The 16,497-nt window shown below is 40.3% G+C and overlaps 1 protein-coding gene across 1 annotated transcript in view; it reads left to right on the forward strand.

The window, feature by feature from the left end:
- ltbp1 (latent transforming growth factor beta binding protein 1) overlaps nucleotides 1–16,194 on the forward strand; it is a 110,447-nt gene extending 94,253 nt beyond the window's left edge. The window contains 13 exon segments of the mRNA XM_063874833.1: nucleotides 474–599; nucleotides 862–990; nucleotides 2,901–3,029; nucleotides 6,558–6,695; nucleotides 7,753–7,914; nucleotides 9,187–9,276; nucleotides 10,346–10,474; nucleotides 10,717–10,857; nucleotides 11,229–11,411; nucleotides 12,285–12,431; nucleotides 13,543–13,692; nucleotides 14,174–14,271; nucleotides 14,273–16,194. Of these exon segments, the coding sequence (XP_063730903.1) occupies nucleotides 474–599; nucleotides 862–990; nucleotides 2,901–3,029; nucleotides 6,558–6,695; nucleotides 7,753–7,914; nucleotides 9,187–9,276; nucleotides 10,346–10,474; nucleotides 10,717–10,857; nucleotides 11,229–11,411; nucleotides 12,285–12,431; nucleotides 13,543–13,692; nucleotides 14,174–14,271; nucleotides 14,273–14,362 (1,712 nt within the window). The 3' untranslated portion in view covers nucleotides 14,363–16,194.
- The last annotated feature ends 303 nt before the right edge of the window (nucleotides 16,195–16,497 follow it).

Raw genomic sequence — 16,497 nt, forward strand, 5'->3', positions numbered from 1 at the left:
AAAAGACATTAACTTTGAAGATAAATATTGAGTAAATTGATACGTAAATCACAAATATCCAGAATAATTATTACATTATTTTACAGATTAATCTTATAACTATATTAATGGATGATCAACTAATATACTGTACACGTCAAAATAAGAGAGAATTATTAGAAAACACAGAAAAATGCAAAAATAACCGAATTCTCAGATTTAATTAAGGTTAATTAAGCTTCAGGCATTTTGGCATTTCCTATTCATTTTCCAACTGCTTTTATGTCCAATAAAATATATTAGTTATTAGCTGCTCTATCACCATTTCAATGACATTTGTGGTCCGTCATACTAAAAATCTAAGTAGGTAATTGAAGTCATTTGTCCCCATAATCTAAACGTTCTTTCTTATGATCTTATTATGTACGATATAATATTTAAAGTAATTTCCAGCGAAGAACAACTCCCACAACACTGATCTGTGCGTTTTCCAGATGTGGATGAGTGTTTAGAAGAAGCCAGGCCCTGTGAGTCTGTGGGGGAGTGTGTGAACAACATGGGCTCCTACACCTGCACCTGCCCCCGGGGGTACCGGCAGGTCGACGGCACCCGCTGCACAGGTGAGCCATCTTAAAGATTAGGAGCTACTGAATTTACACGATTGGTACATTTCTTCCAATTTCCAAGCAACAGGTCGGCTAATGCTGTGATTATTTTTTTTATTCTTATACGGTAGAAACGCCCTTTTTATGTGAGCGCGCAGAGAATGAAGAGGAAAGCCTGAACACAGTTGATAACCAGCTTTGGGGTACCTGTTGGAAGGATAAATAAACACACACATAAACAAACACCTCTCAGTGTATTCTGTCTCTGTGCTTCCAGATGTTGACGAGTGTGTGGACGAACCAGAGCTCTGCTCCCCCCATGCAGAGTGTCTCAACACAGAGGGGTCCTATCGGTGTGAGTGTGAAAGCGGGTTCATCGCCAACATCGACACGCCCTCCTGTGACGGTAAGATGCTACTACAAAAGAACAGAAAATATACACACACACACACACACACACACACACACACACACACACACACACACACACACACACTCAGTTTCTCCTGTGATTTCTCATATTTACCTTGAAACAGATTGTAGAAGTGACATTAATTTGGAAATGTAGTGGATTCAACAAAATACTACTGAAATTGAAACAGAAACTTTGTAAATAACACACACACACACACACACACACACACACACACACACACACACACACACACACACACACACACACACACACACACACACACACACACACACACATCGATATTAACACATTAAGAATAGAGCCTATTGTACTTAGGGCTCCTGAGTCGTTAACATGTTGATGCTGACTAAAAGTATTGATCATACGTAGCACACGTGTTTTCACTGATGTAATTCTGTAATTCAAAAGATCAAACCCAACAGAGTGTCTTCAGTGTTCACTGCTGCATGTGACACTCAGATGCTCAGAAGTCATTTTCTACTTAGGTTTCTTATTTGCCTTTAAGGCTGGTCGCTGCAGTTGTAATAAAACGTTAATCAGACAGGAGGAAACACAGCATTTGTTTGGGAGAGTGGGAGAATATTTATGGCAGAGGGAAAGATTATGTAGGATTGGGGCAAAATGTACTAGTCTTTGTTCATTTTAATGAAGGAACAAGCCACGCAGTTCACCAGTGATCATTGATTTGTGTTTTAGCCACTAAGTGTGGTACATTCATAAGCACTCTAGTGATCCCCTGACGATTCCTTGGTGACACAATGAGTTTGGCATTTGTGTTTTTTAGTAGAATGTCTGTATAGAATTTGGTGCACACATTCATCATCTCAGCAAAAATATTTCTTGATGAGAATGTTAATTCTTTTTTAGAATTGCAGGACTATCCCCAAGTTACAGTATGAGCAAATGCATAAAAAAACTAATGCCATTGCTGCTGCAGGTAGTGCTAAATGTTACCATGCTAACATATTGAAAATGTTTCTTTTAAACATCAGCATGTTGTTACTGCCATTGTGATAAAACACTGTGTATCACTCACTGCATGGAGAGGGTTTCTTTGTTTCAACATCATTTTATTTTACACACATTTTGATAAAGATTCCATCTTATACAACGCTATAATAAATATACTACACATGCTTTACATTTTCATAATGTCCCTCCTTAGTCTGCATCCAGCACGTCCATTCATTTCTGCCCTGTTATGAAAATAGTCTTCAAGTTCTTTCATATATATATATACATACTGCTCATATTTTCTGCAGCATGACAGCAGATTTGGCCCCTGTGCCAGAGCTGTTTAATGCTATTTCCTGCCTCCGAAAAAACGGAGAGAAAAAAGAGGAGAAGAAACAGACGGAAGCCTTTGAGCTGGCTGTCTAGACGAGGAGGTGTGTGTGTGTGTGTGTGTGTGTGTGTGTGTGTGTGTGTGTGTGTGTGTGTGTGTGTGTGTGTGTGTGTGTGTGTGTGTGTGTGTGTGTGTGTGTGTGTGTGTGTGTGTGTGTGTGTGTGTGTGTGTGTGTGTGTGTGTGTGTGTGTGTGTGTGTTTATAAAACCTTCTAATTCATGTTTTATTTACAATGTTTACTCCAGCTGCTGTGCTTTCAGTAATATTCTGAAATCTAGTACATTTCCCCCTTAATGTCACCTCTACAATCTGTTTTGAAGGACATATAAGAGATCACAGGAGCAGCTGTGGGTTTGGTGAACAATGAGGCTGAATTTCTACAGCAGATGTTCATATAACGTAGTGAAATGTAAAGAACTTTACATGAAATCGTCTCGAAAATTATGACTTTAGAGAAACAAAACACTATTATGGTATGTAAAAGGAAAGGGACAAAGCATTTGACATTTCTTGGCCTTGTTTCTCTGCTCTCCAGATATTGATGAGTGTGGGCTCAACGACACGCTGTGTGGCCCTCATGGTTTCTGTGAGAATAGGCTGGGTTCTTTCCGCTGCCTCTGTGAGCAGGGCTACCAGGAGGACCAGGACGGCCAAGGATGTTTGGGTAAGTTTTGGTTTAGGATGCCTATATTTAGCTAGAAGTAGTATGTAGTATTTTGTTAATCTATTTCGATTAGATTCAACTTTATTGTCATTGCACAGAGTACAAGTACTTCTGACAACAACATGTAGTTAGCCTTTAATCAGAAGTGCAAAACAGCAGAAAGCACAGAGTTGTTCAAGTATAATATAAATATATATACAGCAAATACAGCTCTGGAAAAAATCAAGAGACCACTCCAAATTTTAAATCTCTACATGTATGGCAGCCATTCCAGTGTATGTTGAATTCCAACACTAAGAAATGTTGTCAGTAGTTTATAGAATACAATAAAAAATTATAATTTAACTCAAACACATACCTTTAAATAGTAAAACCAGAAAAAGTGATAATGCTGCAGTGGTTTTTCCGGAGCTGTGTATATATATATATGTGACGGCTAAAAACAAACAATGTATTTATATTTTTAACATTATGAGGAGATATACACATTATTTAACAGCAGCATAGAATTTGGAAACATGATAAACCAGCTATAAACATATACAGTATATAAAGCCACTATCCACAGAATAAATATAAACCTGTATTGATGTTTTAAATAATATGAGGTCACTCGTCAAATTTAGTAAGTCACTGTGTATCCAGGGGGGGAATTTGTGTGTGTGTATATGTGCGGCGTGGGGTGGGGGGCAGCTGTCATTGTTCAGAGTTCAGCCAGGTGATAGCTGAGGGTAAGAAGCTCTTCCTGATTCTGCCAGTCCTGATGCGGAGTCTCCTGTAGCCTGTGCCAAAACACTGCTCTAGACTCAGTTGGTCAGGGTTTTAGCACGATGTTGAACCCAAAAGCAGTAAAAACAAGACGGCAGCTATCTATAACCAAAAGCGCGCTTTTATTTAACAAAGCCGCTTAGCAAAAGCAGTTTAACACATAAACAGGAGGACCAGGCAAACAAAGAAAAACAGATAAGAGAGGGCATGAGGAACAAGAGAAGGAACGTTAAGAGGCTCAAAGGCAAGCACGAACCAGACAAAGATGATGAACTGAAAACAAACACCTAGACAGACATCTAGAGGCATATACAGTGAGGGACTAATTACATTAACAAGACTCAGCTGCGGGCAGCAGGGAGATCACACACAGGTGGAAAGAATCAAGACAATTACAAAGGCTGCAAACACAAAGACACAAAGGTAAACCAGATAAGACACAAAGAGAAAATACATTTCAAAATATAACAGGAAACATTACATACTAACCAAGATCATGACACAGTTGATTCAAAATGTTGTGGAACGTGTATTGACAAGAACCACAAAATCATATGAGTCCTGTATTATGCATCTACTCCCTATAAAACACAGAAAACAGATTAAAGTTCTTCTCCTAGCCTACAAAGTCCTTAATGTTCAGGCATCATTCTATCTTAAAGAGCTCATAGCTCCCTAAAACCCCAATAGGTTCCCAGAATGCAGTGGTTCAAACAGTACAACAGGAGCCGAGCCTTCAGTTATCAGGCCTCTTCTGTGGAACCAGATTCCTGTTAGTAGAGGGGTCTGGGAGTCACCCTCTCCACATTTAAGCGTAGACTTTCCTTTATGAAAAAGCTTATGAAATAGTAAGGGCAAGTCCACGCACCTCCATCTGGTAGCTTTACCACACCCTCGCCCGGACCCCGTGACCTACAGCTGGTCTCGGGTGGTGCACTGCCACAGAGGAAACGAGGTCCAGCCAGCTGTGAGATGTGTGATGGTAAAAGTTACCATAATAAGCCCAAACCATTACTGTTTCTTAATATAATCCATAGTATGTGGCTGATTTGAAGTCCAATAAAATGTTGTTGTAAGCTCTGTGTGACACAAAAGGACATTAATAAGAAAAGTCTTATATTATAGTATAAGTGTTGCAGAGACCTCTGTCTCTCAGTGGACTTGGATTTCCCCACCTTCGTCCTGATGATGACTCAAATCGACAATTTACCTTTCAGTTTCTTTAACTGAACTTGAACTACTTTTGGTTAATTTTTAAAGGATGTTGACACTTTTTTGTCTGGACCACATTAACAGTGCTAGGGATGTAAAAGCACCATGAAACTGTTCTGTCTTAACCTCAAGTTCTTTGTCATTCTTCTACTAAGCATTAGAACAACCTAGAGTCCTTCGATGTCTTCAACTTGAGCTATAACTGTCTTAGAAAGGTGGACCACAAGCTCCAGTGTCATCATTTTAGAAAAGTAACATTTTTAAAAGAGAAGTGACATTTCTTTCATACAGTCTGGGACCTTTAAAGTCGGATCATACTCAAACAGTCTGAAACAAAGACCTACATTTCCTTTTCCTTGAAGTAAAGGCTCCAAACATGATTGCAGAATAAGCCCTAATGAGACATGCTTTGTTGTTTCTTAGATAATCTTTGAAAGAAACATCGCCAAGGTTTGCAGACACACTATCCCAATGAGGAATAAATGGAACAGTTGAAAATTCCTCGAATTTGGTTTGGAATGAGTCTGAGCTGTGCCGGTGGTTTCCCCGAGCTCACTTGGCCCCCGCATTTTCCTTCCGAACCCTGACCATAGGACTGTCAGAGCTCCCTTCCTCCTGCAGTCTGATATAAAACTTCCCCCACACACATCTTGGCTGACAAAAACCCTCAAAACACAAACAATAAAAACTAGCAGCACACTCTTATGAACATATCTCAATACAATGTGTGCACTACGCTGCCAAACCATCACTGCACTGTGGCTGACACGCACACGCACACACACACACACACACACACACACACACACACACACACACACACACACACACACACACACACACACACACACACACACACACACACACACACACACACTTTTAAAATCAAGAGCAGTGGTGAACCACTAATCATATAGAATGTGTGCCGTCTCTCTGTCTTCCTTCCAGCTGTTCCTCTCCTCTCGTCGGCCATTATTTGTGTTTTGTTTTTTTTCCCCTAAGGATCATTTTTGGGGGTTTTAGCAACTGTAAACTACAGCAGCACCAGAAAATGTTAGGAACCAAGCTGCTTTTTGAAACCATTGAAGAGAATGTCTTGTAGGAAAATGATTTGGCGTAATGGCTGATCATTCACACAGGTACTTGATTTTCCTACTTGCAGAGTTAAAGGTGTAATTTTGCCTTTAAACAGTTAGTCCAATGCCTCAGCCAAGATGGTGAGTGTGTGGTGCAAAGTAGTGTATTAGGTCCCGTTGCATCTTCCATCAACTTAAAAAGATAACAGAATTGCTGTAAGGTTGACTCCACTCTGAAGATTGATCCAATATAAGGTCAGTCATGCTGTCTTTTGCACTAATATAGAGGTTCGCATTTCTTGACCAAAAGTATATTTATCCGTCTATTTGTTTTCTGTCATCCTGTTGGCATCATGGAAGGAACTGTCCCACCGGTTGATGATGTACGAATTATGTTTTGATTGTGAAGAGGCGAATGACCTGACTAATTAACAACATGCATGGATTTGTGTTTCTGCTCCTGTCCCCACAGATGTGAATGAGTGTGAGCTGCTGAGCAGTGTGTGTGGGGAGGCCCAGTGTAGGAACAGTGATGGTTCCTTCCACTGCGAGTGTCCCAGCGGACAGGACTACAACGTGATGATCGCCAAGTGTGAGCCTGTTCCCACAGGTGACCCCCCCCCCAGAGTCCATAACTGTTTTTTATACTAATTTTTATTTTTTGAATACAATCGATAGCCAATTCATTTAGTCCTTATTCTGGAGCTTTCTACTGAGTTCTTGACTTGTGTACAGTGGCTATAATGCTTCATACACTCAAGCAACATAATGAAGTTATTTATAAATGTAAGGTTATTAATCTCCTCACTACAAACACTACATGTGTTGTAAGAAGTACTCAGATCTTTCATATTAATAAAAGTACAAATAGTATAATCTTAAAGTCCTGATTTAAAAATGTTACTTGGGTAAAGGAAGAAGAAGTATTAGCATCAAAATGTACTTAAAGTACAAAAAGTAAGAGTACTCATTCTGCAGAATGGATCTTTTCGCAGTATGATCATTACGGTGAATATAAAGTCCTGTTTTTATTCATGTAAGAGCATTTTAGTATTAACGTTTATCAATGTAGACCAAATCTAGATGATTGAAATGCAATGTAGATTAGGAGCTGAGCCGGAGTGTAAAGTAGAAATGAGTGAAAATACTCAAATAAAGCACAGATACTTCAAACAGTAAATACTTGAATTAATGTACTGAGTTACTTTCCACCACTGAACACAACTAAAAACTACTACCTTTTGAATGTATTAATATATGTCATAATGAACAATGAAATGCCTGAGCTTGCACTATTTTTATTGTTGTAATGCTAATGTTGAGGAACCTGTGACCTAAGTTTTTCATTCAATATGCAAATTGCAAAATGAGTATAAAATGCAGTTAATTTCCATATTATATTTAAAAAGAACCGAAGACAATCGGATTTTTAAAAACAATGAAATGTTAAAGGGACCATGACTTCATTTGAGATGGAACCATTGCAACAATAATAAATTGAGCGACAGCTGAAGCCTGAAATCAGGTTTAGTTATGTGGATCCTTCAGGAAATAGGAACTAAACAGACCCCAGTTCTGAAGAATTTTAAATGTGTATAAAATGTTTTAAAACTCATCCCTTCATCTTGTTTCCCTCCTTCCCCTCTCTTCCTGGATTCCTCCCTCAGTGTCCTCAGTGGAGCGTAAGGAGTGTTACTACCGTCTGAACGATGAGAACCTGTGTGAGAGCGTGCTGACCAGCCACGTCACCCTGCAGGAGTGCTGCTGCACCCTGGGAGCTGGGTGGGGGGACAACTGCGAGGTGCACCCTTGTCCTGTCAATGGCACAGGTGAGACAGAGGAGGAGGAAGAGCAGGAGGAGGAGGAGGAAGAGAAAAGCAACTGTACAATAACACACTGACCCACTCAGTATCTTTTTGTCAGTCACAGTGTACCATTTTGCAGCTTGTGACACAAACCACAGTCAGAATGATCTACCTATCCTGTTCACCCTACATTTTGGATTTGTTCAAGAAGTGTGGAAATGTTAAGTTAAAGCTGGCCTAAAGTTTGTCCACAGCTGTGGTCGAGTCTTAAATGTCCAGGTCGATTCTGAGTGGCAGGTTTAGGTGTTAGTTGGAGCGGAGTAGCAGTAACAGCAGTAACCTCCTGGAGTCCAAATGATTGCATGGCAAATCTTTCCAGCCAAGAAATACCCATGCATATAACCAAACTTAAAAGTGCCAGTCTGGGCCTGCGTATAGCTCAGTTGGTAGAGCTGGTGGCCATATACTGGGTTTTGATCTCCATGCCGACGACCCAGGTTCGAATCCGGCTTGAGACCATTTGCCACGTGTCATCCTGTCTGTCTCCCCATTTCACAGCTGTCACTTCATTAAAGTGCACTGGTTGCCCCAAAAAAATTAATTAAATAATTCTAGAGTATATAAATATGTTGTAAGAGTGTCAGTCAGATAGGTGATGTGTCATGTGTCATGAAATGAGGCATGAAAGCTACATGCAGATTATACCTACAGAAGTTAATGTTAGACCTCCTCTACCCAGGTTTAACCCCAGGCAGCCCTAGTACATTTACATCAAGCCACAGTAGAGTGACTCCTGGCGTCTTAACGTTCTCCCAAGTTGACAAACAATTTGAACGCAGAATATCTGGAGAAAGTGCAATTCTGATTCTGACTGTTCTTCACACATGTGCCTTCACTGTGACTTCGCATATTGGTTTAAAAAAGCAATAGGCCCAAGCTATTCTCCAGCTTGAGTTTGCTTTTTTGACTAAACTGGTACATGTGGCTGCATCACAAATGGCTGCAGTGCGAGCATGTTACAGTAGGTGTAGTTTTCTTTCATAGACCTGCATCACTATTGTCTCACCACTAATGTCAGGTTAGAGAAACAAAACGTCAGTAAGCACCTACAATTATTGATAGTGGCTGAAATCAGTGTCTTACCACATTAAAAACAGAGCAGGAACTGAACCGCTTGTTTGGCTTATACAGTAAAGTGTACCTTTTGTTATTACAGTACTCTAGGTTTGCAAACACACACACCACAGTGCTTGATGGAGTCTTAACCTCTTAACCTCCATGTCCGTCCCCTCTCAGACCAGTTCAATCAGATGTGTCCGTCTGGAAGAGGTCTTATTCCCAATGGAGACTTATTGTATGGAGTACCCACAGCTGGCAGCTACAAAGGTAAGACTGAGCGTATTTTACACAACGTAGCATCATACATACATCACACAGCAGAATCTGAAGTGTTTTGTTATCAAGTGCAGCAGGAAGAAACGAAACTGGGTGTGCCGATTTAGGGTCTGATTATATTTCAACTATTGATAGCATATTGCAATTATATCCGCATCAGGGTACGTCTGACATGTGCTGTTTATTTTCATTTAGAAAGAGTGGGAATTCCTGTACTGTAAAATACCTTGACCATGGGTGTGTGTTGGAGTCCATCTATTCCCAAAAGTGGAAGATGGAATCATGAAACGTCACAGCTGTTTAGTTGAGATAAAAAGAGGAAGGTTGCCGGCAATAAGGGGATATGAAGATTTGGATTCAACCATTCAAGCTTTGTTTGTATAGCACCTTTTTATACAAGTCCAGTTCTCTACCTGACAGTCAGCAGTAATAGGGGTCCAGTTTAAAGCCTTTATAAAAGTCTTCATGCACTCAGTAAGTGTTTCCCTTCTTTCCACAGAGGCCTCAAGGCTCATATGCCCATTCTTTTTAGGATGATACTGTAAACCTCACTGTAAATAAAACATCCAATAGGAAGTGTTTTAGACCCCCGTTGTACAGCATTAAATATTAAAACTGTCAACTAGTTGTTAGCACTGCCATGTATTTATGTCAAATTGTAAGGGTATGCTGGGATCAAATCATTAACTTAATCAAATCCATACAGCAGTTAACCCTCAGAATATTATGTCCTGTTGCTCTGTGAACAGATTTAGTGAAAGAGAAGATATAATTTAATCTGATTCTAACAGTTAGACAACTATCACCAAACCTCCGATACAAACATTAAAACATGTTCTCTGTGAAACCCTAATGAACTTAGTCATTCTATTTCAGGAGTTTTATACTACTCCACACTTTGTGGTGATATCCTCTCCATGAACTTACATGAGGATGATGATTTAACGCTCCCATAACCAGATGCTAACGCTACATGAATGCTACATGCACAGCACAGTTACTCCTGGCTCTCCATCATTGACTCTGTGAACCTGTCCTGCCTGTCTCTGCCTGCTTGCAGACGCAGATGAGTGTGCGCTGTTCGGCCAGGAGGTGTGTAAAGGTGGCTTCTGTCTGGACACTGTGGGAAGCTACGAGTGTTACTGCAAGACCGGAGAAGACTACGACCCTGCCAAACTGGAGTGCAGAGGTAAGGCTAAGACATTGTTACACAAACCCTGTGTGTGTGTGTGTGTGTGTGTGTGTGTGTGTGTGTGTGTGTGTGTGTGTGTGTGTGTGTGTGTGTGTGTGTGTGTGTGTGTGTGTGTGTGTGTGTGTGTGTGTGTGTGTGTGTGTGTGTGTGTGTGTGTGTGTGTGTGTGTGTGTGTGTGTGTGTGTGTGTGTGTGTGTGTGTGTGTCCATTAACTGTGTGTGTTTGCTGTTCTCCTGCAGACATCAATGAGTGTGAGGATGAGTCGCTGTGTGAAGGTCGAGAGTGTCTGAACACAAAGGGCTCATACATGTGTTTATGCAAACCTCCCATGGTGCTTGAACCCCACACCAACCGCTGTGTCATTGCTCCTGAGGGAACCGGTGAGAAAGTATCCTATTACATTATAATAACAAATAATTCCAAATGTCCTGCCTAACGTGTTCTTGAATTAGCAAAAATAATAATATTTTTTTTAAATTATGTTTGTTCATGCTGTTATCCAAAGCGATTTAATCAGTGCATTCAACAATGAAGAAACAGACTCAACTGTACTGGAAGATGTGTAAACTTGCTGTCCTGATATCAAAGTGGTGCTCGTTCCACCATTTTGGAGCCAGGATAGCAAACAGACGTGTTTATATTGAGGCACAGTCCATGCCCATGTCCACCTGTGAGGGTCGATTGGCTAAAGCAGAGTGAAGTGCACATGCTGGAGTGTATGATGTAAACATTTTTCATTTTGTTTCTGCAGAGGAACAGGAAGCGGCAGAGCTGGTAGACTACGATGGGGGAGTGTGCTGGCAGGGGGTGACAGAGTCAATGACGTGCACGCGGCCGCTTGCTCCACACATCAAGACCACATACACAGAGTGCTGCTGTCTGTACGGAGAGGCCTGGGGCATGGACTGTGCCCTGTGTCCCCCCAGAGACACAGGTAAACACACAGGAGGGATCACATACAGCATGTGATCGTATTAGCTACTTCCTAAGTAAATCAATAATTGACAACATTTTTATTGGGGTATTACCGTGTTCCCTGTAGTGTTTACGTCCTGTCTGTCTTATTCTGCTGATTGTATCTGTTGTACAGCTCTCTGTGTCTTTAACCGCCTTCCTACTATTGTTCTCTTTTTCTTTTCTTCACTGGGGTCAGTTGAACCATCACTTATCCAAAGCTCTCTGCAAATATAAAAAGGAAGTTTTCTGATAAAGGAAAATGTAGGGTTTTTTCGGCCACAGCTAATTGACCGACTTCTTTCTATATATTGATGTGAATGCACACAGTCCCTGGATCATTGCTTCCCTAGCATCAGTCTGCTATTGAGACTGCAGACTGACCTAATTGAACATCATAATCAAGTATTCACCATAATACGTTTCTGTGTTTTACGTTCTGTTGTACCAGTCGTATTAGATGGACAGTGTTTGTTAGCAACTCACTTAAAATGGTTGTTCAACTTTTAATGTTTGTACATGTTGCATTACTCCATTCTAATTATATTTTATCCTCTTTTACGTCAAATCATAACAGGAGTTTTTCTCATGGCTCATTTCATATAAAACAGGTCTAGATTGTAGACTGTAAACTCTATGACCACACCAATGGTACATTTAATTTAGATTTTTGTATTTATGATTTTAATATTGACCGCCCATCAGTCACTTTTCCTCTGGTCTCCTGGTCTCTTTATACACTTCACAACCTATTCCCTTGAATGGTCCATAGATGCATTTACACCAATAGTAAAATAGAGAATAGATACAGTAGTCTACAAGTGTTAAAAGATGTTTGTTTTCTCACTTGTAGAGGATTATGCGTCCATGTGTAACCTCGGCTCACGGCGGGCGTACGGTCGTGATGCGCTTGTTGCCGGCCCGGTCCAGGAATATGAAGTGGACTACTCCCCATCACCTGAGCAGGAGGAGGCCCTGCCTTTTTACGGGAACGAGGAGTGTGAGTATTTCTTTGTGTGCATCTTTTACGGTTACTATATTGCACGGAAACACAGGATTGTTTTTATTCTGATTCTTCTTGCATCACACAAACACTATGCGCTATATATACTCTGTATACTGCAGGGTAGCTGCTGAATTTACTCCAGGTGAACTAAAGTCTGATTTAAGGGTTGATTATATTTCACATCGTTAATCCAGATCTGTAAAGTAACTAAAGGGATTAAATACATTTAGTGGAGCAAAAGTACACCATTTACCTCTGAATTGTAGTTGAGTACGTTGAGTATGTTCAAAGTAGCATACAATGTAAATACTCAAGTGAAGTACCTCCTACCAATACCTAATATTGTTGTTACGGACAGTACTTTACACTACTGAAAACAAGGCAAATAATTACAAACTAAAAAGAGAAAATAAGCAATTGTGAAATATAAACATCTTAAAATAGGAGATAAAATAGAACTGAAAATTAAATTATACAAGTTCAACAAATTACAGTTACAAGATCTGTAAACTATCTGACAAATACAACACTGAAAACACTGCCAATGTGCAGCTGACACAATATAAACGCAGGACATTATTTACATTAAGTGTGCAAGAATGGCATATTAAGCTAAGTGAGGTCTCTGCCAGCCAGAGGGGAGCTGCTGTAAAGAGTTATGGCATTCGGCAGGAATGACTTCCTCTATCTGTCTTTGGGACAGCGGAGCTGGAGCAGTCTGTTGGAGAAGGTGGTCGTGGTTATCCATGATTGATAACAGTTATTATTGTTTTCCGAGGTAGCCACAAAGTTTTTTTGATATAGTTTGTAAATGCTAAGGAATTTATCTTAAAAGATACCAACGTTACTTTTGTATCTAAATGTTGTTTTTCTACAAACTGCTGAAGCCTAAAAACAGTGATACACGTTCCTGTTTCACAGCGCTTTGCTGCCATCCCATGTTCATAAAAAGAAAAAAGTGTTAGAATGAGCTTCTTTAAGGGATGATATTTGAAGAGTCTGCTGGTCCCCATTCACAGCTTTCATAGGATTTTCTTCATAGTTAAGAAAACTGGTGATGACTCTCAGGCAAGTCCTTGAGGCAATTGGTCTCTTTGTGCTACAGTTCCATTTAAAGCCTTTGAGGGTCTGCGGGCAGAGGAATGTGGGATCCTGAACGGCTGTGAGAACGGACGCTGTGTGCGTGTTCAGGAGGGCTACACCTGCGACTGCTTCGACGGTTACACCCTGGACCTGTCTCGCATGGCCTGCGTCGGTAAGGTCCTGTTACACAACTAAAACACAAAATAAATAACATAAAAGTCTAGTTGCCAGCACTGTGAACCTGGAACTGTGGAGTATATCAAATGTTTATGATATAAATGTATAGTAGGGTCCCCAGCACATAGAGACTGCCGGATGCTAACTTCCACGTGTTGGGCAATTTAATTAGCATTAATCAGCATTAAAGCTATGTGGACAATAGTTTAAAATGGCTTGTAATATGCTGAATCCATTTCTGACATTTTCAGGATAAAAATTGGCAGTTTTAACCAGAAAGTGTCCATATGGGTACTCTCTGTGGGCTGACTTTGACTACCATCAGTACTGTTGCGATCATTGGATATAGAGAGCACTAGATAAACATTTTAGTGTACTCAACATTTCTGGGTTCACAGTAGGACTCTGACACCTACACTATTACCTAAAGAATATCTGTCTGTTTCAAAATCAGGTCTTTCCTCCTCTGTCCACAGATGTGAACGAGTGCTCGGAGCTGAACAGTAGGATGTCACTGTGTAAAAATGCAAAGTGCATTAACACAGTGGGCTCCTATCAGTGTGTGTGTCTGCCAGGGCTTCACTTCCTCTGACAAACCCAACTACTGTGTGGAGGCAGCAACACACCGAACATCAACACACAGAGTGAGCAGGGACCGACACTAGGGGGCAAAAAGAGACACTAAAACACACGCACAAGATGTATTACTATACTTGTGAGGACGCCCACTGACACTCAGCCACTGCTAAATCCTCAACCCTAACCTGCTCTGGTTAAAGGATGCAGTAAACACTTCACAGCTGCTCATCAGGAGTGACCAGGAGGGAAAATAGAGATTTAACATATACAAATATCAGTCTCCCTTTAAACTGTTAAACATATATTGAAAATCTTTACCCAAATCAATTTAACTTGAAAAGAATACACTTTTAACTTCCTTAAGTTCTTACCCAATCCTTATTCAAAACCTTCTCCATAATTTGGAAACAAATCCACAGCTGCTGTTTACCAGTGTCACCTATTTTGACAAATGTTCCTGTTCTGCAACACCATTGATTTTTTTCCAGTACTTTTTGTAGTTTTACAATGTGCAGTTTTTTATATTTGAATGAACCCTTCCTAAATATTATAATGTACTCCCGTTACCAGTGCTTAATTTCTAAGTAATCCTAACAGCCTCATTTTTAATGAATGTTAACACTGCAGCTTGCCTCCCTGTCCTTGGTTAAAGGCATTCAAGATTTTGGGATATGCTTGGTTCTTTCCAAGAGTTGAGTGGGAGATCTCATGTCTGTATACAACGGGCTTACCCTAAGGCTGGAAGCATGCAAACCACATCTAGTAATATAATACGGATGTAGGGCACATTGACAGCTTATCTCATTCCAATAGGAAAGTTTGAGGGCATTATGTATGATATTCCAACATGTCTAATGGCAAACTAAAATGTAGTGTTTCAGGTAGTTAATATGGAGAAATGTACTGATTTATAGCCACATTCAGGAATAATGTTTCATGCTAGTATTCTCTATTTAGCACCAACATAAATCCCAGCTGAGGCCAATGGACGGTCGTTAGTCCTGGAGATATTTAGTCCTAAACTCAAAGCATTAGACAAAATATCATTTTAACCTGATGATTGCGCTAGTTACAAGAGTAAAGGATCACATTTATTACAACTCTTCCTCTGGGGACCATGAATATCCGCACCAAATGTCATGGCATAGCTGAGAATTTCCTAAAGCAGACATTGCCATCCCTAGAGGCTGTCTGCTGGAGCTTTAAAGGTTCTAAATTCCGAATTCAGAGCATAAATGGTAAAGGTATGTGAAGGATAATGTGCAGCGAGGCGGCCATTAATGAAAACCTCTTTTATCACAATCACCATATTGCATTGTATTGTAAAATAGTAAAAAATATAATACTGCTTCTGCAAAAAAAATATTCTGTGTTCCCTTAATTGTTTACTTCCTGTCAGTCTTCTTCTGTTGATTTCGCCGATGTCCAACGATCAGTCTTTTAACCTCTTTCCTTCTCCCCGTAGCAACGGTGATGTTATGCTTAGCAGCAGTGTGTTATAAAGTACTTAAATGTTCAAATTGATCAATCAGAATTAATAAGCCTTGTAATTAAAAGCTATAAAGGTATAGTGGGGCAGGAACGTGCACAGACCTCAAAGGAAGCCTGAGCACCTGTCTTTTTACCCTCAAATTACAAAAGTGCCCTTTTTCCAATGAAGTTTTTTTACAAAACAGTACATTTCTGTTTGAGTTAACTACACAGAGGTGAATTTTCCCATTGTTGATATCATACCAGCCTCTCTGACATCCTCTGCATGCACCTGTGGCGTAATGGTCTGACTGAGCAGAGAATGACGCCCCTCTTCCTCTGCTGTTGTCGTAATCCGAGCTTCTGTGTTTATGTAGCTCTAAAAGTTAGTGTGTGTGTGTGTGTGTGTGTGTGTGTGTGTGTGTGTGTGTGTGTGTGTGTGTGTGTGTGTGTGTGTGTGTGTGTGTGTGTGTGTGTGTGTGTGTGTGTGTGTGTGTGTGTGTGGTGCGTGTGGTGCGTGGTGTGGTGTGTGCGTGTCACTGGCAGGGTCCATTTGCTCTGAATTTGGAATTTAGCACCGTTAAGGAATCCTTAGAAATGTCTCTTGAGCATATTTATAATACTCCCTGAGTAACCAACCTCTCACTTCCCTTCACATATGATCAAATATCAGAATAAATTATAATCAGCCTTTTTTTTCTTTCTTTACTTAACATTTGATGGATTCCCTGACATCCTAACATACATTTAT

Source organism: Eleginops maclovinus, chromosome 22 (genome assembly GCF_036324505.1).
Source record: "Eleginops maclovinus isolate JMC-PN-2008 ecotype Puerto Natales chromosome 22, JC_Emac_rtc_rv5, whole genome shotgun sequence".
NCBI classification, from domain to species: Eukaryota; Metazoa; Chordata; class Actinopteri; order Perciformes; family Eleginopidae; genus Eleginops; species Eleginops maclovinus.